The sequence below is a fragment of the Apodemus sylvaticus genome, chromosome 17, assembly GCF_947179515.1.
Source record: "Apodemus sylvaticus chromosome 17, mApoSyl1.1, whole genome shotgun sequence".
In the NCBI taxonomy this organism is placed as follows: Eukaryota; Metazoa; Chordata; class Mammalia; order Rodentia; family Muridae; genus Apodemus; species Apodemus sylvaticus.
The window spans coordinates 48381045-48406637 of NC_067488.1; the positions used below are offsets into that span (position 1 = coordinate 48381045).

At 48.6% G+C, this 25593-nt stretch overlaps 1 protein-coding gene across 1 annotated transcript in view; it reads right to left on the reverse strand.

Annotated features, from left to right (window-relative positions):
• Positions 1–913: 913 nt before the first annotated feature.
• The window catches only part of Fam227a (family with sequence similarity 227 member A), a 39807-nt gene continuing 15127 nt past the window's right edge, over positions 914–25593 (reverse strand). Inside the window, exons 9-17 of the mRNA XM_052161190.1 lie at positions 24428–24535; positions 21704–21789; positions 17714–17810; positions 15829–15917; positions 14157–14314; positions 11450–11602; positions 8406–8546; positions 4810–4923; positions 914–2144 (exon numbers count right to left, since the gene is read on the reverse strand). Coding sequence (XP_052017150.1) covers positions 2072–2144; positions 4810–4923; positions 8406–8546; positions 11450–11602; positions 14157–14314; positions 15829–15917; positions 17714–17810; positions 21704–21789; positions 24428–24535 — 1019 coding nt within the window. The 3' untranslated portion in view covers positions 914–2071. The remainder of the gene's footprint in view (positions 2145–4809; positions 4924–8405; positions 8547–11449; positions 11603–14156; positions 14315–15828; positions 15918–17713; positions 17811–21703; positions 21790–24427; positions 24536–25593) is intronic.

Consider the following 25593-nt stretch of genomic DNA (forward strand, 5'->3'; position numbering starts at 1 on the left):
CTCTGCCTCCCAGAGTGCTGGGATTACAGGAGTATGCCACCACCGCCCTGCTTTGTTTGTTTTTCAAAACAGGGTTTCTCTGTGTAGCCTTGGCTGTCCTGGAACTCATGCTGTAGCTGAGGCTGACCTCAAACTTAGAGATCCTCCTGCCTCTGCCTCCCAAGTGCTGGGATGTGAGTTCAGTCCCCAGCACCCACACTAGGTGACTCACAACTGCCTTAAACACCAACTCCACGAGATCTGTTGCTCTCTTCTGACCTATACACACATATGTACAAATAAAATTGAGAAATCTTAAAAATAACAGAAAGAGATACAGGATGGTATGGGAACATGCAGGGGGCACCTGATCTAGTTTTCGGGGAGGGGAAACAAGGCATTGTTTCCGAGTGCCTGGCAGGGGGAGGGGCAAACACTGAGGTGGGGCAGTGCATGGAGCTGGGGTTCAGCACAAGGGCAACAGACTGGGAAAGCATGTCCTTGGGCTGCAAGCTCTCTCTCTAGGCCTGTCTTCTGGTCTTTTCTAGTACCTGATTTCCGATTCTGTGCTTATTACTTCAGGGAGACATTCTGACAAACTCTCTGATGTGCCTATGCACTAATCTCAAAGCTTCCTTAAGATTAATGGGAAGAAAAGAAACAAAAAAGGAAAAGTCATCCAAATTTTAAAAACTGAAATCAAAATAGAAACAGTGGGTTTTTATTGAAAACATTAGCCAGGCGGTGGTGGTGCACACCTGTAATCTCAGCACTCTAGGAGGCAGAGGCAGGTAGATTTCTGTGTTTGAGGCCAGCCTGGTCTACAGAGTGAGTTCCATGACAGCCATGGCTATACAGAGAAACCCTGTCTCGAAAAAACCAAATCAAAAACAAAAACAAAAACAAAAACAAAAAAACAAAACAACAACAACAACAAAAAAAAAACCATTAAAAAAACTAAAAAGATATACTCAACCAGTATGCTGCTGCTAGGCCACGCTCCTGGTTGTCCTTCTGCCCTTCCCATGCCTTCCACGTAGCTTTAAATGGCTGCACAGTATTCTATAGGATGTCTGTTATTAACAAGTTTCCCCTCTTATCAGAGATTCAAATGAAGCATCTTCTACATGCCTTCTTTCCTGAGGGTTTCTTAGGGTAGATTTCTGGAAGTATAGTTGGCTTATGGGGCAGGCTGAGTTTCAGGGACCCTGAAAGGAATTTAAGGTTCCTGGAAATGTTTGGTTGTACCAACTCCCCATTCCCAGGAAAGAAGTGTGCTGTTTTAGAGCTCTGGGAGAGGCTGTAGGCTCAGGAGGGTGACATACTTCAGACAATTAATACAAAGGTGCAGGACCAAAGCAATATAAATATGTAGGCTCAAACTCATTTCTGCTGCATTACTTTAAACTTCTTTTATGATCACACCCCAAACCAGATAGAGGCAGCTGGACCCAGCGAATAAGGTAGGAGACTCACATGGGCAGCCCAGAAAACTTAGGAAGACCCTCAAACAGGAAGGCAAGGCCTGAGGTTCAATATCTAGTACTACAAACAGGCAAATAAAAAAAAATTAAACCAAAAACATGTAAATAGACATTAAGTGTTAATATCTATATATTAATATAGATTAATAGATGAGTAAGCCTGAAATAAGCATGTGTCACATGTTTTAACAATGTAGGAATGACCAGGCTCCAACTCAGAGATGCACCAGCCCTGACTGGAGTGTGCTGGGACTAAAGGCTCAGCAGCTCAGCTAATGCCCTCCTGATCCTTGCTGTTGGCTTGGTTTTGGAGACAGGGTCTTGCTATGTTCTGTAAGGACGTGTTGGATTGTGTTGCTATTATCAAGAAAATGAAAGAACAAATTAAGTAAGATGTCTGATGGGTGAGGTGAACCGGCGTCTCTAAGCCCTGAATAGTTCATGGGAGGTCTGAACTTTAATATTCCTTCTCCTGTGGACTGGGAGAGACTCCACACATCCCTGGCTGCAGCAGGCCTCTCAGTTGCCATTGCTGGTTCTGCTTTCTATTGCATCTGACAACAGACACAGGCATCACCTCCGCAGTCTCCTCCTGTTCTTGGGCGAGTTCACTCCATCGAGGTGGGTGAGAGGCGGAAGAGCATGTCCTGCTTGCCTCTGGACTTACTGCTGCTGCGCCCACTGTGGAGGAATGAGAAAACACAGGAATGGGGGCAACGTCACAGGACCAACATGTCGGAAGGCTAGCATCCAGCCCCCAAGGGAAGCAGGTCAAAAGGCCAGCAAGTGGCAGATGGCATGGAGGGTCTGGGAAGGACAGGAACAAAATCAAGGAAGGATGTATGGGTGGACTGCAGTAAATACATAAGAGAAAAACTCAAGACAAGAAAATTAAAGTAGACACCTAGGCTGGGCATAGTGGCACATGCATTTAATCCCAGCACTTGGGAGAAAGAGGCAGGTGAATCTCTCAGTTTGAGGCCAGCCTGGTCTACAGAGCAAGTTTAAGAACAGCCAGGGCTACACAGAGAAACCCTGTCTCGAAAACAAAACAAAACAAAACAAAACAAAACAAACAAAAAACAAATACAAAACCAGAGATGACTATGCCTCAATTCACCTTACTTCAATTAAAATAAAAATTACATTTTCTTTTGGATTGATTTTTTTTTATGTTATATGTATAAGTGTTTTGCCAACATACATGTCTGTGTGCTATGTACATACCTGGTGCCCTTGGAGGCCAGAAAAGGGCTTTAGATCTCATGGAACTAAAATTACAGAGGATTATGAGCTGTCTTGTGGGCTCTGAGAATTTAAACTGGGTGCAGAGCCCAGCACAAAGGAGTCCTTCTGGGTAGAGCCTGGCCAGGACTCCCCGCCAGGCATGCTCTGGGACTGCCCCAACTTAAGAGTCTTGGAAAGGGCCATAGAAGTGACAGCTATGAAATGGTGATTCCTTTTGCTCTCTAATAGACTTTCTACTCTTTCCATACCTTTACCTTCCTATGGGGTCAACCAAAAGAGAACCATCTGGGGCTCACCTGGACCACATGAATATAATATGTGGGGGTGGGGGCACATGTGTATCATGGCACATGTGCAGAGGTCAGAGGGCAACTTTGGGTGTCGGCCCTTGTTGTCTACCTTGCTTGAGATAGGGTCTTTTTGTTGCTGTCCACTGGACATATGCAAGGTCAGCTAGCCCACAGACTTCTGTCTCCGCTTCCATCTCACTGGGGATACAGATGCAGACTGGGCTCTAGAGATTCCTACTCAGGTCTTCATGCTTGTAAGGCAAGGGCTTTACCCACTACACCCTCTCCCAGACAACGTGTCACGTGTGTGTGTATGTGTGTGTGTGTGTGTGTGTGTGTGTGGTTCTAAAATTCTAACTTCTTTCTCTAGATTTCACAACATATACAGTATACACACAATTTTTTTTGAGACCTACAGTACTATAAGCGAAATAGGTCATGGTGCGTGGTTTGAATATGCTTGGTCCAAGGAATGGCACTATTTGGAGGGATGGCTTTGTTGTAAAAAGTGTGTCATCATTGGCGTGGGCTTTAAGACCCTCATCCTAGCTCCCTGGAAGCCAATCTTCTCCTCTTTGCCTTTCAAACAAGATGTAGAACTTGTTTCTCCTCCTATGCCATGCCTGTCTGAATGCTGCCATGCTCCCACCTTGATGATAATGGACTGAATCTCTGAACCTGTAAGCCAGCCCCGATTAAATACTGTCTTTATAAGAGTTGCCATGGTCATGGTATCTCTTCACAGCAATAAAACCCTATCTAAGACACTAGATACTCAGCCTTGGGTATTTCATTAGGGTAACAAAAACGAACTAATTCACTGCAGCTAGACACCAGGATACTTGTTCTTTTTAAATCCTCTTGCCTTGGCTCCCTAAGCGCTGTGCTAAGAGCCCCGAGCCACCACATTCTGCTTGTACACGGTTTCTTACTTGTAATATGGGTATTAACAATTGGCTTCTGAAATATTTTTCTGAGCCAAAATCCAGAAAGCCTAGAGATTCCTGATTGAAAAGCATAGACAGGCACCAAGTACAGACAAGGATTTGTGGGAGCCTTTACAAGTCCCCCAGACATGAACATTAAATCCTACTGGGTCTATGAAAATCTAATCAGTGATGTCCTCGCTGACCATCTTCCAGTGGTCCCCAGAACAGAAAACCAATGGCTTCATGGAAATTTCCTTGTTTGTCAAGAGAAAGTCTCCAGGCCCCTGATACCATGGGAAGCCACACCTTGCCCGGCTTCCTCCCAAGAGGGACTGAACTTTTCTCCACACCCTGCTCTGCCCTGCCCCCAACAGTCTCTTTTGCATCCCCTCCTCCTGTCTGTCATCTGTGCCAGACTCAGCGACACCACTCCTGCATGGCTCCTGGGCACCTGTTCCATCTACCCTGGGTCCCCCATACTGTGGGCATTTAATTGGCTGTTGTATTTGTCTCCTGGCACCAGTTGAGTATCTTCTGCTACATCCTACTGCTACAAGGTGGCTGGGACAGAAAAGTTTGAAGGATGCTGTAACCCATTCCTGGGCTTGGGGTGCCATGACTAATCCCTACCTCAGGAAGGTGTAACTTTCCCATGAGGTCACGTTTGCACCATGCTTATTTTCTTTGTGCTCATTGTCGCCTGCACTCTGATACTGTTATGGCAACACTTTAAATATAAGAAGCAAACTGAAGTCTGAAAAGACGGCAGTGATTCCGCACAAAGCTCTTCCTGCCAGGTCTCTCTAGCAAGCCCTGAGGGAGCAGGGCTGGGGGTGGGCACTTCCTGGTTCCCTGTCTTCCTACTGTTGGTCACCTCACCTGGAAGCAGACTTGATTCTGTAGGGGCTTCTTAGACCCAGGGAATAGTTATCCACAGTGCTTCGTGGTGAGAAGGGGGAATGGAAAACCCTTCGTTTCTCCTTCTTTTCCTTCCTGTGGGGGAAGCAAAATGGATACCAATAAAAACCAGTTCAGAAATTCAGTGTGGTTTCTCCAGCTGCAGCCTCACTGGCACCTGGGTGTGCACTGGGAAAGAAATCAATATAAGTTGGTAAGGTTGGCGGTGAAGGTGACTAAAGTAGAGGATCAGTGCAAGGCCACGCCTCTCATTCATCCTCCAACTGCAGCCTGGGGCCAGGACTGGATGAGACTCTGGGGGAAACATGATCCTGGCCTTGAGGGAAACTGGAAATACAGGGAGATGGGTGCACAAGTCTAGGATGCTCTCTGAGTGGATATCAGGGAAGACTTCCTGAAGAAGGGGAGCCTGAGCTGGGTTTAAGGTCAGAGGAGAAACAAAAGCCAATGGGGTCTGAGGGAATTAGACTGAGGTGCAGTTCTGATGCTTGGGAAACTAGGATTGACATGACACAGGCCTGACAGTGAGGCTCCCCACTACTCCTGTGAATCCATAGCCTTCTCAATTCAAGAAAAACATTCTTAGTCCACATTCTTAGTTTGGCTGAGTGTTGATCTCTTCAACTCTAAAATAGAGGCAGCCACCACCTATCAGAGATAGGGACAGTCACCAACCAAGCCATCATTCACCTTGGCAACGGAACCAGTTTGGGAATGGAAATAGTCTCCACTTTTTAAACTACATTTCCCAGGCTCCCTTGCAATAATCACTATGTGACTAATATCTGGCCCTTGAAATAAAGCAGTAATGTTATGGTATTTCCAGGGAAGGTCCTTTAAAAAACCAGAAAGTAAAGGGAATATATTATGAATGGGTGTGACAGATCTTTATAGATTAAGAAAAAGTATAGAAACTGGATTAAAGTTGGTTGCTGATGCCCAACTTTAAAATTACAGATGTTACTCTAGTCATCAAAATTATCACGTTTCAGTGACTTCAAGAAATACTGGCCTGTGCACTACAGGAGAAAGGGTCACATCCCATTACACTCTAGCTCGGAGCACAGACTGAATACCAGAAACTCCCACAGGCATGTGGGACGGATCCTGAGGAGCCTGAAGGAGCAGGGTGGTGGATTCTAGTCTCCCAAAGGCTCTGAAACCCCCGGCAGGCCCACACTGGCCAGTGATTAACTTGTACCATGGTTGTTTTTTTATTATTTATTTTATTTTTTATTTTCTGTAATACACATCTATCCTAATTCTTATAATGCTTCAAAAACTATCATGAAAATTAAAGGTTTTATTTTATTTCATAGAGAAACAAAAATAAAGAGGCCAGTGGTATAAGGCCAAAAGAAAACAAAGCCAGGGGAGTGGGTCTTTGAATGTAGGTGGGTCCTGACAAAGGTGGCTGCCGGTGGGAGGGGTCTCCCTGCCACAAGAAAAGAGAGAGCGCACTGACAAGGAACCATGGCCACTAGTGCTGGCTCCCCGCGGGCTTCTCAGAGCTTCACTCCAAACTGTGAAGACAGGCCTGGTCACTAAAAATACAGAGACAACTAAGATCAAATTAAAACAAAACAAAATAATAAAACGAACAAACAAAAACATCAAACAAACAAAGCCTGAGAGAGATGAGTCAGTATAGGGCCCCAGAAGAAAAATAGAAGACTGTGTGGGGATGTGTGAACAACCTTAATAACGGGTGGAAATAACTGTGTGCACAAAGTAAAGAGGATGCTACGTCATATGGCCTTCCTTTTCATCTCTTCCACAGAGGAGGCTAGGCTGACTCCATGACAGGCTTCAGATTGACATTTAGGGAGACTAGGCCTGAATCTCTAGTTTCTGAGAACTGGGCAAGTCCAGGCCTCCCTCAGAAGCTGCCCCGACACCTGCTGACAATGGGTCAGCAGCAGTTTCCAGACTTCCTCAACTACTTCCTTAGCAGCAGTTTCCAAACCTCCCTAGCAAATTTCCAGCCCCCAATCCCCAGTAACGGAATGTCTGTGGAGATGGACCCAACAGATTAACACAGAGGTCACCTACCCCAGAATTCCCTAGTGTGCTTTAAGACAGCCTGAGGGCTCACTTGGGTGTCTCCCTCTTCTGGTAATGGGAGACCCCAGCATGCTGGACCTCTGCAGAATAAAAAACTCTTTGCACTTACATACTATTGAGTCCTGGTGGGGTGTCATTCTTCTCAGAGTCATGGGTCCTTACACCACCACTGGATCCCTCCTTACAATTATTATTTTGCGTGCTATCACATTCTTAATATATAACCATCATTGTGATATGTTTTGTTTGTTTGTGTTAATGTTACAAGGGAACAAGTAAGACTGGGGTGGGGGATGGGTCAGATGAGGGAGGGTCTCGGGACAATTGGGACCATCACTGTCTTGGCTCTTGCCCTTTTTCTGGACCACGGGTGACCATATTGCTATTATTTAGACTTTGTAATTTTCATTTTGTAAAATGTACGTCTTTCAGAATATACTCAAACTAACCTGATGATGCAGGCATTGCAGACAGACAGACAGACAGACACACACACACCATACTACCCCCCCACCCCCACTACCACCCCCCCCACCCCCATCCCCCCCACCCCCTGCCAACTTCAGGGGGATCCAAAGACTCATCTCTAACCAACAGATACACAGAAGCTGTAAATGGCTGATCACCAAGGCGGGAAAGATGACTCAGCAAGCTAGAGCACTGGGCCTGAGTTCAGTTCCCAGCATCCACGGGGCAGCTCACAACTGTCTGTAACTCTAATTCTGGGTTTCTGGCAACCGCTTCTGACATTTTTGGGCTCCAGCATGAATGGGGTACACATACCTTCATGCAGGCACATATACATGCACATAAAAATTAATTTTTTAAGAAAAATTCCTCGGGCTGGTGAGATGGCTCAGCAGTTAAGAGCACTGGCTGCTCTTCCAAAGGCCCTGAGTTCAAATCCTAGCAACCCCATGGTGGCTCACAACCATCTGTAATGAGATCCGACACCCTCTTCTGGTGCGTCTAAAAGGCAGCTACAGTGTACTTACATATAATAATAAACAAATATTTTTAAAAATAAATTCCTCAACCTCTCCTGAAACTTCTGGGATCACAGCTCTCAAGAAAAGGTTGTGGTGGGAGAGGGAGCGGGAAGCGCTGGGATGAGCCAATGGGAGCTTGAGAGAGTGAGCAGGGGGCGGAGCCTGTTGGCAAAAGACCCAAACCCCTTCCAGACTGCTTCGCTTTGAGTGAGAGAGCTTAAGAACGGTGGGCGACAGGGAAGGTGGTCCGAATTGAGTGATCCGAATGTCTGAGCTTCTGCCCCGGCTCTCTAGCCACCCCCACTCTCACACACACGGCCTCCTTGCTTCCTTAATAAATAAATGTCTCAACCACTCTCCAAGAGTTCCTGGTCCAACTCTGTTCTGAGGCACTGTGAGACCTGGGAAAGCTCCTCGGGTGTCCCCGCCCAGACCTGCACCTCATCCCTTCCGGCTTGGTGAGAATTCTTACATCGCTCATGCTGAACATTTTCTAAAACAAACCTTGAAAGAAAGGCAGTTTCTCTGTGCGTGTTTCCCTTGGATTTCCTGTCAAACAAGTGATCAAACAGCGTCGAGGAGGAGACGAACGCGTACTTGGCCTTTCTCTTCTCTTGTTCTTTCTTATTGATGATATCCAACTCCCTGTGGGAGAAACATGACAAAGCATAGATGGGATAGGACAAAAGAGTGCATGTGATCTCCCCACCCCCACCCCACCCCCAGCCTCCAGACAGGGTCTGGTCTCACTGTGTGGCCCCGGCTGTGGTCTCACTGTGTGGCCCCGGCTGTCTTGCCTGTCTTGCAATGTGTCTTTGCAGACATTTATCTACATTAGTCTGCCCGCCCGCTGGGCACACAGCCGTGACCCCATCCCAGAGTCAGATTGCTGGTTTTTTTTTTTTGAATGAACATAAATGAAATCACAGAAGGGCTGAGGAGCCTGCGTCTCAGAAGAAGGCTGACGTACACCCTCGGAAGGAAGATGACTCTAAGCGGAGTTCTGCTGCTTGGTGGGTGACCTCGGTGAAATGACTTAGCCTCTCCATGCTAGTGTGCTCCCATGGTCGGTGGTGAGGTGTGACTTAGTGGATGTCAAAAGCTTAAGACTGCTGGAGACACAGGAAATGCTCAATAGAAGTGGGCAGCGGGGCTCCTGGAGGCCTCCTGAAGAGTGTTCACTGGGTGCACAGTGGCTTTGATCAACTGATCACCCTCTATTGGCTTTTGAAATGCAAGTACACATTTACTTGATGAAGAATCAGGCTATGAGTATTCAAGGGCGGTGAAATAGCCATTAATAATATGCTTGTGTGAGTCACTATGTTGTCGTGAGGGACCGGATGGAAGGCTTAGCAGTTCAGAGCGCTTGCTGCTCGTGCAGAGGACCCACGCCCAGTCCTCAGTACCCACACGGCAGCTCACACCCATCTGCAATTCCAACTCCAGGAGAGTTGGCAACCTCTTTTGACTTCCATATCAGGTAGAACACATACATACAAGCAGATAAGACCCTCACACACATAAAATAAATCTTTTTCTTTTTTAAATATGGTATTGGGGTTGGAGAGATGGCTCAGCAGTTAAGAGCACCGACTGCTCTCCCAAAGGTCCTGAGTTCAATTCCCAGCAACCACATGATGGCTCACAACCATCAGTAATAGGATATGACACCTTCTTTTGGTGTGTCTGAAGACAGCTACAGGGTACTCATATAAAAAAAAATGATGTCATAGACAGGGTTGTCATTATATACTCAACTATTCAGCATGCTGCTGCAGGAGCTTGGAGTTCAGGGCTAACCACAGGCAACACGCACGTACACACACACATATACATACCCATATATACACATACATACACATATGCACACACACATACACACATAGATATAAAAAGAAGTAGGGAGGTGCTGTTATATATGTCTCTGTTCCTTTTAAGACAGCTGTCACAGAATCAAATGTTGGAACATTTCCTGGAGCTTCTCCAAAAGTACCTTGAATATCTGGTACTCTGGCCCAGATGTGGTAGAGGCCTTGTGCTCTGAACTCACGGGAAACTGAATTTGCCAGGAATGGCCCTGTGTCTCCTCTGTGCGGCCCTCATTAAGGGCAGATGGGCCCCTCCCCCTCACTGGCTAGCCCAGCAGCTGCCAGAGAGTTGCATGGCCGTGGGTGCTCACCATTTTCTGGCTGCAAACTTTCTGGCTGAAATGCCTTGTGTTGCTGGGGCCCTGTAGTGCCCTGATGTGTGTCCTCATATGTCCCCTTCACCAGCCAACACCTCTGAGCTGGGCACTAGAACTACTCTGCCAGGCTGGTGTGAGTACTGGTCATGTTCAGGGAAGAGGCGCCCACACCCTTCACAGCGTAAGTGCGGTGCCTCGTTGACATGGATAAGACTGAGACGGAGCTTCAGTCTGCCCAGTGTCAAAACTAATACTTCTGCTAGAGAAACAAGCAGTAATGTCCCCCAAAGAGCCCTGCCCGAGCGGAGTCATCTTTCACATGGCAATTCATCCTGGCTATGGCCAGCCTTGAAGCGGAGCAGAGCACCCCTTCCAGGGGGACTGAAGGTGTCAACCCTGAAAGCATTAAGGCCTGAGCAGATCCCCAGGACACATTTAAAAAGCCAAGCGTGGTGGATGGCATTTGTCTGCATTCCCATCGCTGGAGGGACACTGGAAGGTCCCTTGAGCTCACTCCAGATTTATTTATTTATTTATTAGGAAGCTGTGTCAGAAATCAGAGAGAGGCGGGGCTGGAGAGGCTTCTGTTCAGCAGCCGATGCAGACCAGAAATGGGATCTCAGCACCCCCACAGGTGGATTTCAAGGGCTTGCTGGCTTACGCTCAGCAGAGGAAGCAGCCTGAGGGCGCCCTCCTCTGGGCGCCTGCACATTCTCAGGGGTGCATGCCACAGACATGCACACCTTCAGCTTGGCTTTTGAGGCCATGTTGGGACCCAAGTTGTGAGCTTTCTACCTCAGTTTTCCGAGCACTGGGCTCTACAGGCATATGCCATGATGTCGGCCTTTTAAAAAGAGTTGTTTATTTCTTTTTTCTTTTTTTTTCTTTTTCTTTTCTTTTTTTTTTAAACAGAGGAGGTCAGGTAGGGCAGACAGACTCTTACTCTTCAGGGTGCCTCAGACTTCCTGAGTGCTAGAATTGCAACTGTCAGCCACCACCACACAGTAGGAAAACGCACACACACACCAGTCTAAAGAGCCAGTCTAAGCTCTGTGGATGAGGTGTGTTCCTTCCTTTCTGCCTTGTTGTTGTTGCTATTGGTAGTGGTGGTGATGGTAGCGGATTTTAGAGACATGGTTTCTTTGTATGTCCCTGGCTATCCTGGAACAGGCTATGTAGCCCAGGCTGGCTGCAAATGCATCAGGGATTAAAGGCATGTGCTACTGCCTCCCAGCAAATGAGCAGTTTCTAATCAGGCTACAGAAAAGCTTTTCTACCCCCACCTCCAGCTAAGGTAAACCCTGCTGACTGCTGCAGCGGACGGGTGTCCGCCCGTGGCTCTGCACCGGTGCCCTCTCACCTCTCAAAGTTTTCTTGCAGCTCCATCAGGTAATTGTTAAAGCAGTTCCACTCGTTCTCGTGCATCTGGTCCAGCTGTCGGAGCTTTTTCCTTCGAATCTCCATGTTCTTTGTGACCAGCTGGATGATGTCGGCATAGGTCATGGTGGAGTCAGTGCACCCTGCTGTCAAGGAAAGGTCCACTGTGCTGCCCTATGTTGTGGTGGTCAGACCTTGGGCATGGCAAGGAGAGCGTGGACAATGCAAAGGACAATGTTTGGTGCTCTGGAGTTCTGGAGGAGGCACGCAAAATCCACACAGGTGGCAGTCTTCTCAGACTGGGAAGGAGAGAGGCTGTCCCTGTGTGGCTGGGCAGCTGTCCACCCTGTCATTAAGCCCCCTTTGGCTCTGTCCATGGTATCAAGCCAGAAAATACTTCCTTAGACTGTCTGAAGGAGAACGATGGTGCCCTGGCGGGAATGCCGTGTTGTTCCCAAGAGGTTTCCCAAAATCACTGTGTTCTTCCTACAGATCACAGCAGCCGTGGACCACAAGCTTAGTTCTGGGCCCAGTTTAACAGTCTGGGCTTGTAATCTGTCACCTCAATGATGAAGAGAAAGGGGCTCTGACATTTCTCTCCTTGACAGTCTGATAAATTATTTCTTGTTTTCTGGTTTGGGTTTTGTTTTGGTTCTTGAGACAGTCTTAACTCTAGCTCATCTTGAACTCACAGAGATCCACCTGCCTCTTCCCCCCATGTGCTGGGATTAAAGGCTTGGGCTATTAACCCCAGCTGGCTTTGGGTGTTTTTGAAACAGGATCTGGATGTGTATCGTCAAGCTCATTGTGAGCCTCATGCCTCAGCCTCCTGGGTGGTGGCCTGACAGGCACGTGCAGCCACACTTGGCTGCGTTGTCCATTTCAGGTGCGGTGATGTGCACCTGGGATCCTAGCATTTGGGAAATGGAGTTAGGATGATCAAGTAAGGACACAGGAGTTCCAGCGCAGCCAGAGCAGACAAGAGACTAGCTCAGAACACCAAAGCAAACACACAAACCAGCAAACAACTTCGTCCCCTCTCCACCTCCACCCTTGGTCAGAATCTCAGATTCATGTGTGACAAACTGTGGGATGGCCACTGTCACCCTCTTTGTCCCCATTTATCTATCTATGAAATGAACTAAAAGCCAGGTCTGGTGACTCACACCTGTAACCTCAGCACTCACAGGCTGAGGCAGCCATTGCCCTGAGTCTGAGGCTAGCTTCAGACTAAACTGTGGGACCCTATCTTAAGAACCTCCTGAAAAGCCGGGCGGTGGTGGTACACACCTTTAATCCCCACACTTGGGAGGCAGAGGCAGGTAGATTTCTGAGTTCGAGGCCAGTCTGGTCTACAGAGTGAGTTCCAGGACAGCCAGGGCTATACAGATATACCCTGTCTCCAGAAAAAAATTTAAAAAAGCAAAATTACAGTTATGAAATAGCAATGAAATAATTTTTTAGTTGGGGTCCCCACAATATGAGGAACTGTATTAAAGGATGCACCATTAGGAAAATTGAGAACCGCTACTGTAGAGGATAGTGACAACTACAATGCCAGTTCTTCATACAGTGCCAGTTATACACCACTCAGTCACAGTACCAGCTTGGCAGAACCATCTCCACTTTGGAAGTTTGCAGGGTAGAGCTACTAAGGTTGGTACACCCTAGTCAGGGGCCATCTCTGGAGCCCAGAGGCCTCAAGAACAGGGTGATTCTGGGAACATTTGGACCATGTTGCCCAGAGGTAGGTGGTCCACTTTCAGAAATCTGTGATGCAAAGCTCTAGGGGCAGGAGACAGAAAGGCCTCCTGGTGCCCTTCCGGCCTATGACCAGCAAAGGCCACTGAGTAGCAGGCATGTCCTGAGCACTCTTACCTCTCCTGCCCTGGGAGGCAATCTGCAAAATGGCGCCTGAAGCTGGGCCTGGTGGCACAAGCCTTAAATCCCAGCACTCAGAATAAAGAGGCAGGTATGAATTTGAAACCAGTATGTTCTATATAGTAAGTTCCAGGCCAGCCAGGACTACACAGTGGGACAAACAAATACAAAACAATAAAAAGGTCCAAACAACAGTAAAGTCGAACAAACAAAAAGCACCCCCAGCAGGGGAACCCTTATTCTGATTTTACAGATGAAATAAAAATTGCAGACAGAAAAACTGGAACCTTTCCAAATTCTGGCTAGCAGTTAGCATGAGTTTCAGAGTCTGGGCTATTTAGACAAACAGAGAAAACTGACTCCTGGTAGAACCCATGTTCTGACCCCAAGGCACGCTGCTAAGGCTCAGCATACCAGCACAGGCTGCAAACCAGCACATGCTGCACCCCTTTCCCAAGAGCTGAGTGTTATACCAACTCCAAACGCAGCTGGGGAGGAACGGGCGCAGAGGAGGGCAGTGAACCTCACTCACGGACACCACAATTGATGGCCCCACTCTCTTGGGCCAGGGAGCACCAGGAAGGGTAAGATACTAAGTTCATGCTGGACAATGAGAAAGAGGTGGCTCTGTCCATGGGGACATGCTCAGGGTCGCCTGGCCAGTACCCGAGGCTTAGACGTGAGGCTCGCCTGAGCACAAGCACGGCTGTTCCTACTAAATACCCACTGTGCGCCAGGCTATGCACCGAAGCCCAGCTGCCTCTCCTCAAGCCCTGCTTCTGCAGAGAGGGAACATGTGACAAGGATATGGAATGACTTCAGTCTTCTCTCTCCTGCTGACAAGCAGCTCCCGCCCAGGCAGCTGCAGCTGGGAGTAGTTGAGGAAGAAGTACACCATCAGCGGGCTCTTCCCGTAAAGGTTGAACTGGTTTGAAATCAGCTCCGGGCTCTTGCAGGCAGGGTGGGACTGAGCCGGGGAGAGAAGAGAAAAGGAAAGGATATTGTCCTGTGTGATGGTGAGTCTCCACTTGACAAGAATTAGTCACTTGGAGACGAGCCTCCAAACACAAATGTGAGAGATTCTTTCATTTCTGGGCGTATCTGTGAGGGGTTATCTTGGCTGATTAAAGATTATGATTCATCTAACCATGGGAGGGGCCGTTCCTGAGGAGGGATCCTGATGTGTACGCCTCGAGGACAGTAAGCTCAGAACACATGGCACTCAGCCTCCTGAGTGTGGAGATGTGATTCCCTGCCTCAGCCTCCTCCTCCTGCCTTCACCCCCACTATGTACTGGCTGGTTTTGTGTGTCAACTTGACACAGGCTGGAGTTATCACAGAGAAAGGAGCTTCACTTGGGGAAGGGCCTCCATGAGATCCAGCAGTAAGGCATTTTCACAATTAGTGATCAATGGGGGAGGGCCTCTTGTGAGTGGTGCCATCTCTGGGCTGTATTCTTGGGTTCTATAAGAAAGAAATCTAAGCAAGCCAGTAAGGAACACCCCTCCATGGCCTCTGCATCAGCTTCTGCTTCCTGACCTGCTTGAGTTCCAGTTCTGACTTCCTTTGGTGATGAACAGCAGTGTGAAGTATAAGCTGAATAAACCCTTTCCTCCCTAACTTGCTTCTTGGTCATGATGATTGTGTAGGAATAGAAACCCTGACTAAGACAAGCACTTAACCTCCATCTTAGCTACTTGGGAAGTTAGATGCAAGTCTGGCAACTTAGTAAGACCCTCTTTAAAAACAGTAAAGGAGGGTGCTTGAAGGTGGCTGGGTGGCTAAGAGGCCTCTCCCAGAAGACCAGCACCCACATGCAAGTTTACAACCATTTCTAACTCCAGTTCCAGAGGATCTGGCACCTTCTTCTCACCTCTGTGGGCACCTGGCACACACACACACCCGGCACACACGTAGCACAAGGGTGTAAGTACAAGCAGGACATACACACTTGAGGAACAAATGCTGAAGGAAGGGAAGGGCAGGGCTGTCAGTACAAAGCAAGCTGGCCTCAAATTCAGAGATCCTCTTGCTTTTTACTTCCTGGATCTGAGATTAAAGGTGCGCCCCACCACGCCTGGCTGGTGGGTGTCTTCTGGACCTAGAAATCATCCTTGGGAGAGCTGACAGCATCACCTGGTCTGTATCAAACACCCCAGCTCTTACCTGACACCTGCATGAGATGAAGATGATTCAGCCATGTCTCCTTTAAACCAGCTCTGCTCTTAAGCTGGAGATACTAAACAGGCAAGAGTGTCTGCTGCTCTTCCAGAGGATCCGAGTTTGGTTCCCAATGATTACGTCAAGTGATTCACAATGACCTGTATCTCCAGCTCCAGGGGATCAGACACTCTTCTGGCCTCTGAGAGCACCTGCACTCACATGCACATACAAGAACACACTCATATGCACACCCACACAAACACACACACACAATGAGGGTCGATAAAATAAATCTTAAATTTCCAATGATGTGCTCACCGTTTTTACAAATGTATTTATGCATGCTCTGACGTGTGATATCTGCTTGACTTGCTGTGTGGGTTTCCTGGACAACAGAGTAGTTTGATCTGTCAATGGGATACAACAAAAACGTGAATATGAGTATTCACCCAAGGAAAAGACAGAGTTAGTGATGGGTCTCGGCTTCCTGCTAGAGTAAAAATGGAATCTGTGCAAGACGCCAGTCCTCTGGAGCTACAGGGGAGACAGGTGATTCCACTTGCATCTTAGCCACACATGCAGCTATAAGCCATGTCCATCCTTGGTTCCGTGCTACAAATGCTCACTATTTATTCTGTACCAGGTTCATGCTGTGGGCTGGAAATAGATTATCTTTAAGGACCTTCTAGTTTACTGAGGAAGAAAGGATGTAAACACGGCCACACTAGCTCAGGTTCCATGAATCAAGTACCAACAGGAATCTGCATGTCATCACTGTAGAATAAGGAGAAACCCAAAGGTTTTAAGATGCCAACAGCCACAGACTGGGTGCTGTGGCAGCTACAAGACAAAGAAAAAAACATCACTGCAGCTTCTATACACAACAGTGGCTTTCCTGTAGGAGGTTAGCAGAGAATAGCTTGAAGACTAGCAAAAAAACCTGCAACGGGTCATCCAAAAACCAGATCACGAGAAGGGCTGCAGAGCTGTCCATGGTAGCCCTGGGAGGCTCATTACAATGAACCACACAGCAAGAGAAAAAGGGCCAGTAGTTCAGGGCTGGGATGCAGCCATGATAGTGAGCTGGACTAACAGGCACAAAATCGTGGGTTCAGCCCTAGCCGCAGGAAAGGAGGAAAGTGTCCTATCCTATGCTGGACAGATGGTCCCCAGGTTAAGACACATATTGCTCCTCTAGAGGACCAGAGTTCAGCTCCCACCACCCACATCAGGAAGCTCACAATGGCCTGCAACTCCAGCTCCAGGGGATCTGGTGCCCTCTTCTGGCCTCCATGCACATGCAAAACCTGGGTCATACAATATACACATAACATTGAATAAATATCAGAAGAAATCCAGGGTTGCCGAGAGGACCCCGCTGTGACACTTACTGCCTTCACAGGGGACCTAGATTTGGTTAGGAGAACACGCAGGGTAGGTAGGTCACATCTTTCTGTAATTCTGGTTCCAGGGTATCCAGTACCCTCTTCTGGCCCTCTCCTGTCACTTTAAATCCCACTAAAAATTCTTCTATGTGATTATTGAAAAAACAGTACCAGATCTCTTTGAGAAGCCCGCACTTGCGCGCCCTGGCCTGCTTTCCTTTCTTCCGAGGCCTCTTTTCTCCTGATCGTTGTGCTTAAGCCTATGCTAAAACCTCTCCAGCGGCTGGAGAGATCACTCAATGGTTCCGAGTGTTTTCGGTTCTTCCACAAGACAAGAGTTTGGTTCTCAGCATCCTTCTCCAGGGGCTCACACTGCCTGCACCTCCAGTTTCAGATCTGATGCTCTCTGCTTTGCTACTTTGCTACTGATGGGTTCTAGAATTCTCTTAAGCATTCAAGCCACAAATATTAGTTTGGACTGAGTAAACTCCAGGACTCCCCCAAACTCTAGGGGAACTCCTCAGGCTGCTAAGGATGACAATGCGGGACTGCATCCTGTGACACTGGCATGATGAGCATGTGGGGAGCCCGGGCACGCTTGACACTTGCACAGAAGGTTCCTTGTCAGGAAAATGTCTTGCACACTTAGGTGCTTATCTGGCAAAAACAACAATGCACCCACCCTCCCAGCTAGTGCTTGGTGCCAAGGCGCAGGTCAAATCCAAGGGCAAAGCGTATTATGTTTGGATGTACCCAAGCAGCAGGGCATTGGGGCTTGAGAGGAAAGCCAGCCCTGCCCTCCACAGCAGCCTGCTTACCTCTATTGCTGCGACACTTCCATCTTTCCTCTGGGGTCTCCTTACTAGAAAGGCTTTTTTCACTCATTAGCTGTGAACGAGAAGCCTTCAGGAGAGCCTAGAAGGAGGAGGAGGAGGAGGAGGAGGAGGAGGAGGAGGAGGAGGAAGAAGAAGAAGAAGAAAGGAAGAAAGGAAGAAAGAGGAGGAGGAGGAGGAAAAAGAAGTAAGTTAGCAAAAGTGGTATAAATACTTGCATCTCATCCATATCCCATCATTCACATTAAGGGAAGGCCTGAGAGACAAGCCTTCCAGTCCAGCCCAAGAGCTTCAAGACCGTAGCAGAAAAATGGGGTGATGTAGAATGGGGGCCCAAGCAGAAATGGGGTGTCACTCAGCTGCCAAGGGTTGAACAGCTTTGCTTTCTGAGGTTCCTTGAAGATGAAGGAAACTTCCATTTGCGATCTGCATGAGGCTCCCAACAGAGCTTGAGGCCCACTGCAGTCATTTCTAATCAGTCGCAGTGCATGGCCTTCATTAACATCTCTTTTGGGCAATTACTGTGGTATCTGGTGCCCAGTAGTCACTGAAACCTAGCCCCTGCCTTGAAGCACCCGCAGATTAGCAGGACACTAACTTCACAGTGGCCCCTTGGGACCATAGATTTCTCCCACTTTCTGGTTTTACTTTAAGGACTTTGTCCTCAGGGGGCAAGATGGCAACCAGAGCTCCAGGCCTCACATTCACACCCCAGGCAGCTGGTTAGGGAGGGAGACTGGGAAGCGCTGGGGTTGATCTGCTGCTGCTGTTTACACAAATGTGAGATACTGGCCCCAAGGCCTAGCTGCCCCTCCCCCATCACATACACCAACTGATGCTATGTAACCTTGCCTACAAGTTAACTGGTCAATACAAGGCTAGAAAGCCTGTGATTAGATAGTAAGTAGACAGAGGTAGGTGGCTTTTCAGTCGCCTGGCTGGGGGTCACAGGTAATGACAAGAGAAGGGAGAAAGGAGACTAGAGGGGAGGCTGCTATCAGAGGGTTTTGACCATGGCCAGTAGAAACAGCAAGCAACAAGGGACATATGGCCCGGATTTTAAGTTGGAATAGCTCAAAACCTGCCTGATTACAGCTTGTAAATAAATTACCTGGATTGTGTGTTTTTTATACAGACTAGCTAGAACATATAATTCATTTTACAGGGAAGGATCCACATGAGGCTTTTAAATGAAAGAGGGATCCCATAAGTTGCCACATGGTATATGTGCATATCTCATCGCCTTGACCAGCCACAGTCACACATCTGTGCAGAGATATAGAAGAAGGGTCAAGGAAATCTCTTTAGTGTGGTCAGGTACTTGTACAACAGCAAAAAAAAAAAAAAAAAAAAAAAAAAAAGCTCCCAAGTGTGACAGCAAATGACAGGAGGATTTGGGGGAGAGGAGTTCTGAATTACTGCTGATTGGGGGGTGGGGGTACAAATTAACCAGCCTTTAGGAAAATCAGTCTAGAGGATTCTCAAAAAGTTAAAAATAAAACTACCATATGACCGCCACTTCTGGACAGATGCCCAGACAAATGTACACTACCACACAAATACGTTTAATGCCACTCTAGACACTACAGCTGGGAATGGGTCAGGGCTCGGCTGTCCATTAGCACATTAATGGATGATGAAAATCTGGTACAGTCTCCCATTTTCAGAGAATTGGCCAGTCTATATACTCAGTCTTAACTCCTGCCTCAACTTCCCTTACTTACGAAGTTCTATATCACACACCTCCTCCCTGTTCTGAGTAACTCTATCTCTCCCTCGACTTTCCCTCCTTCCTTTCCTTCTCTCCCTCCTGGCTAGCCTCAGGGCCTTTGCACATGCTGCTCCTGTTTCCTAAAAGGCTTTCACATTCTTCTAGAGGCTCCTGTGCTGGTCTGACTAGGATTGACCCCCAAAGACTCATGTGTCTGAATGAGTGGCCCACAGGAAGTAGCACTGTTAGGAGGCATGTCCTTGTGGGGACAGGCTTGGAGGTCTCCTGTTACTCAAGAAACACTTGGAGTGACACACAAGATATAGAATTCTCAGCTCTGTCTCCAGCACCATGCCAGCCTGGACGCTGCCATGCTTCCCACTCTGACTAACCCTCTGAAACTGGAAGCCAGCCCCAATTAAGTGTTGTCCTTTAAGAGTTGCCATGGTCACAATGTCTCTTCTTAGCAATAAAACCCTAAAACAGCTCCTCTGGTTCTCAGCTCACGTGACACCTTCTGAGACTGCCATTTGTGACAGGCACATACTTCATCTCCACATGCAGGGAGACAGGATCTCTCAGAAGCCTGGTATCTGACTGGGCCAGCACTGGTCAGGGATCTGCCTACCTCTGCCTCCCCAACACTGAGAGGGCAGGCACACACATCAGATCCACCCTCTCTCACATGGGTCCTGGGGACTGAACTCAAGTCCTCACGCCTACATACCAAGCACTTTGTGACCAGAGCCATCTTCCAACTTCAATTCCTCTTTATCGAAGTTATCTCCCAGCATCACCTTTAAAACCCATTAAAGGGATGGAACACTTGACTGAGGCTCGGACAGGCTCCTGGGAGCTCTGGCTAATCAGTGAGCCACTGGAGAAGTTGGATCTATTATGTCTTCAGTGTGTGAGCAAACCAAGGGCAGATGGCAGGTTGACCTTACAGAAATCTCCGCTTGGTGCCCTGAATTCTAAACTCTCAGAGAAGTCTGCAGCCACTGACACGCATGACAGCAAGACTGCAGCCAGCTGCACCTGCTGAGCAGATGGAGAACTGTCTGTCCACGCCAGAGACTCCGCCCCCAGCACACCCAGCCCTGCCTCTCTCCTGGTTTGCCGTTCACATTTCGGTTGCTTTCAATGTTCCAGTTTTTGACTGTTTCTATTTCTAGGACAGAAGATGGGATCTCTCAGCTGGGTTCTTGCAATAAATGTCAGAAGGCTTTCTGTGTTCCAGTACACAGGAACCTATTTGTTTTGGGTGCTGTGACTGGCAGTGCCCAAACAATGAATAATATTTTGATGCTGATCTGAGGGACAGTTGGCCCTCAGCAGTGCCTGTTCTGCCTGCTTCTGTCTGTGCTTGGGGCAGGAGTGATATTTATAGAGCTCTATCCTATGCTAAACAGGGCCCAGAGCTTACTAAGGGGATCATCATGAAGTCCTGATAGCCTACAGAGTGCTCTCTTGGTGGCATGCCTACATTTAAAGACACATGGCAGGATCCTCCCTCATCCTAGCAGAGGCAGGACTCCAGCTAACAAAGAATCCCTCAGTGGGAATGCAGGCTGTCACAAGAGGCACCCAGGGCATTGTGGTAAGGGGCTGCTAAGTCTCTGTGCTGAGTAAACACATGGCCCCTGCTGGCAGCCAGAGATGTGCCAGCTAACACAGCACCAGGTTTCATACGGCACTGGATATGGACGCTCGGGCATCAGAACAGGCATGTTGACCTGGACATGGCCGAGGTCGGAGTGATGACTGGACCACACGAATGCTCAGAGAGAAAGGGGACTGGGCTGGGCTTGCTTCATAAGGAGCATCCAGGCCAAGAAAAGCAGTGCTGAGCATGGCAGTGAAGCGACCGGAGTGCAGTTGTGGGGGGCTTGCCTGGCAGGGTCTGATTCCACTCTCAGGAGAGATTGGGGGGATGGGAGGAAAGGAAGAAGAGTGAGGAGAGAGAGACAGAGATAGAAAGACTGGGAGCCAGATGTGCATCTGGAGCCTGCGTATCTGGGGCTGAGGCTGGACGCGGCCTGCAGCTACCTCCTTTCCTTTGTCCTGTGGTCATCGCCCACGCTCCTCTCTTATTCTGAGAGTCTGGGCCCTGTCAGGCCCCACTCTGAGGAACTGGGATAGAGCTGACAGAGGTTCAGGGACACGCCTGCCACAGAAGGCCACACAGATGCCCCCGGCGATCCAGGGCTGCAGCAGCTTCGGGACGCTGGAGTTCAGAGTCCATGTCTGTGCTCCCCACTTACCATGAGGCTGCGGAACTTCCTGTTTTTCTTCGGGTCCATCTTCTGGATGGAGGTTCTCTTACAAGTGAAGAGGGTGAACTCTCTTGCTAGGAGAGAGAAGAGCTGCTTTGTGGGGTCTGAGCACTGCATGTTGGATTGTGGGGGTGTTGAGACAATCCTAGAATCATGGACAAGGGCAAACAGAAGCAGGCCTGGCCCCAGGCCAGCCCGGGCCTCTACTTGCCAAGCAAGACCCATGAGTGAGCCAGAGAGGGATGTCCACGAGGCCATATGTGTGGTGCACAGTGTACAGGAAACCAAAAACATCACAGTGCCTTTACAGAAAACTAACCACCTGGAACCCTAAAAACAGCCAAGAAAGTACCAGATGAAATGTTCATTTGTTTGTCTTTTAGCTTTTTAGACAGGGTTTCTCCATGAATTCCTGACTTGTCTGATTTCTTTTTGTTTGTTTGTTTTTGAGACAATGTCTCTACTATATAATTCTGGTTATAGACTAGGTGGCCTGGAACTCACAAAGATCCACCTGCCTCTGCCTCCAAAGTGCTGAGGATTAAAGGTGTGAACCACCATGCCAAGCCTCCTGACTCCTCCTAAACTTTGTTTGTTTGTTTTTGAAACAGGGTCTTAGTGTCTAGCTCAGGCTGGCCTTGAATTCTCTGGATAGACCAGGTTGGCCCCTAGTTTACAATCCTCTTGCCTCAGCTTCCCAAGTGCTGGGATTAGAAGTATGTGCCAGAAGGTTGCATAAAACATTTGCAAAATGAAATCCAGGGTGAGAGATGGCTCAGTGGTTAGAGATCATTGTACTCTTGCAGAGGACCTGGGTTCCAGTCTCAGCACCCACATGGTGGCTCACAACCATCTGTAATTCCCAGTTCCTGGGGAATCCAACACCCTTTTCCAACCTCTGTGGGCACCAAGCATACACACAGCACATAGACACTAATGCAGGACAAACACTCATATGTAGAAACTAGATCTAAAAATCGGTTAATAGAAATTAATTAAAACAAACATAAGAAAGTCTAGATTGAGGTGGTGCAGTGCTGGAGTTCAGAGTTAGTGTGGGCTAAGCCTCTGAGTTTGAGCTCTGAAACCACCAAAAAATAAAACTGTCATATGAAAGCTGGTAAACTTATAACTCATCGAGGGGGGGGGGGGAGAATGAGAATAGTTAACCTTTAGGGGCAGGAATAAAGACAATTTAAGAACTGACTTCTTTCATTTTGTTTCCTCTCTAGGCTGGGCAGTGGTGTCGCATGCCTGTAATCCCAGAACTTGGGAGGCAGAGGCAGGAGGATTTCTGAGTTTGAGGCCAGCCTGGTTTACAGAATGAGTTCCAGGACAGCCATGGCCACACCGAGAAACCCTGACTTGAAGAAAACAAAATAAAACAAAAGTCCCTGAGTATATCTGCTGACTAAGGAGCACACATCCGTTTGCTCTGGACAGTGACAGCTGGCAGGGTCTGGGCTTGGCTATTACACTTTCCAGACAGACCCTGCGGCCAGCTCTGTGCAAAGGGGTGCAGCCAGGCTCTCCCCGAGAACCCCAAGAAGGGACTTGAGCTTCGCTGAGGCTGTAGGTGGTGTGGGCCTTGGTCAGCTGCTGGGTCTGACCGACTAAAGCTCTGCAGCTTCTCCCTTCACCTGCTTAAAATGTTAACTTCAAATCTCTGTGTGGGCGCCTGGCACTGTCAGGGTCGGGGGCTGTCCTGGTTCTGCTCCATGTAGAACTGCATGCACGCTGCCCCCAACCAAGGCAAGAGCATTCCTCATGCTGTGGCTGAAGAGCCTCCATTGCCCTTGGGTGGGAAGGAGAGGCGGGCTCACATGCCCAGTGATACTCTTAGTCTAGGATCTGGCTCACGGAGCTCTTGACATGACAGACTCTCAGTCCGGCCACAAAAGTGAACTCAACGCCAATGAACTGGGGTAGTTGCAGTACTCGCAGTGTGGCTGACATGTGGGCAGTAGTATTTCCTGTTCTGTAGTGGACCATGCTGGCTTCAAATGTGAAGAAAGCCTCGTCCCTCAGCCTCCCAAGTGCTGGGATTAGAGGTATATGCCACCAAGACATGTCTATGACACGACATGTCGAGAGAATGAAAAGGTCAGTATTGTGCAAGCCGCTCTTCAGACTCATGTCCTCATCTGTGACACGCATGAAGGGCTCCTTCTGTTGATTGTCATGAGTATGAAACAGTGCCCAGAGGTTCCAGCAGGTCCCAGGCACCACTAAACCCCCAAGCTCCTACTGACTAGCTTTCTATATTCTATAGTACAACATACAGTCTGAATAGATTATAGAAAATACAGGCCCCCAACAATACTAGAACATACAGACTGAGGAGAAGATAGAACACACAGACCTCGTGGATGATAACAGAACGTACAGACCTGACACAGTATAGGAGAATCGACAAAATGGTGGATTTATCTTGTTTGTTTATAGCTTTGGGGGTGGAATACATGGTCTTATGCATGCTAGGCAATCCCTTTACCAGAGCTGGGTGTCCCCAGTCTTTCCACCAGATGTTCAATTCTACTCCTCATAGGCAATCCAGAAGCACTGATTTTTTTTTATTCCTTTGGTGGCCAGTTTGAAAGTCTGAGAGAGAATCTGCTGGGGACATCAATGCCCTAGCACCTTTGCCTCAGTTATGCTGTGGCTGGGTTGTGTTAGGGAACAGAAGAGGCGGGGCCACAGCTGGGAGCTTACCCTTTATAAGTCGGCTGCTCTGTAACATTAATTCTTCTCTTCGGAACCTCTCTGGGTCCAGTTCTGAGTAGTCCCAATTGTTATAGCTCTGTGGGCACGGGTATGTCCCTGAAAGAAGCCAAGGATGGAGACGGTCACTTCCACCAAGGGATGGACCAGGACAAGGGGAGGCAGAGAGTGGGCCTCCCGCCTGAGATCGCTGCCAGCATTGTCCCTGTTCTGCCACTCCTCTCTAGAGGGTTTGTTCACCTGCAGAACTGGGACAATGCCACCTGCCCGGCCATCTCCACTGCCTGGCTGTGTGACTCTGTGACAAGTGCTAATGGAGACGCTGCGGTTGCCTGGCTTCCTCGCCTCCCTTTGTTCTTGGGGGACCATGAGCTCCCTGCCCAGGGGCAGAGGTGGAGGCAGTCATGTCCCCATGTCACCAAGGCCTCCTGGCAGCAGTGAATAAGAGCTCAGTGAAGGTCTCCTTAGCACTGTGCCACACTAAGTTCAGCACCAGAAATGACGTGCAAGGGTCACTGCGTGAGGCTGCTGCCTCCCCTGGGCAAAGTGACCGGCAGGAGGTGATTGGCTGAGATAAAAGACAGGACCCAGGACGAGGAGGAGCCGAGGAGACGGAGCAGCAGGTACGAATGGGAAATGAGAGGCGGGTTGCCACAGTGACCCAAGACCAGGCTTTGGAGGGGAACAATCCTAGGTCTAAAACATGACCCCTCATGTTCAGAGGCTGGCTGGATGCACAGCAAAGAGCTGACATGGCAGGCTCAAGGCTGCAGGCCTTAGAAAGGCCTGCTAGCTGGCTGGCCCTTGGCTAGAGTTGGGAACACAGCCGGGAAACAGTTCTTATCCTGACATAAAAGTCTATCTAATAAGTGAGCTAATAGTCCTGGGCGGACGGTATATAACGGTATATACACAGTGTGGCTCAGCTGAACACCTGCTTTCTAGAACATCGATAACACAGAGCTCTCTCCACAACGACCCTGGACGCAAACCTTGGCCACCCTCTCTGAGGTGCTTCTCCAGGGCAGAGCCTTCATACACTAGTACTATGTGTCCTGGCCAGGCAGATAAATGTGCTCTGTGAGAGTCCTGGCAGGAAGGAGCCAGGGAGCACCGGGCGGCTTGCACGGGGATCTTCCAAAGTGTGCCTGTCCTCC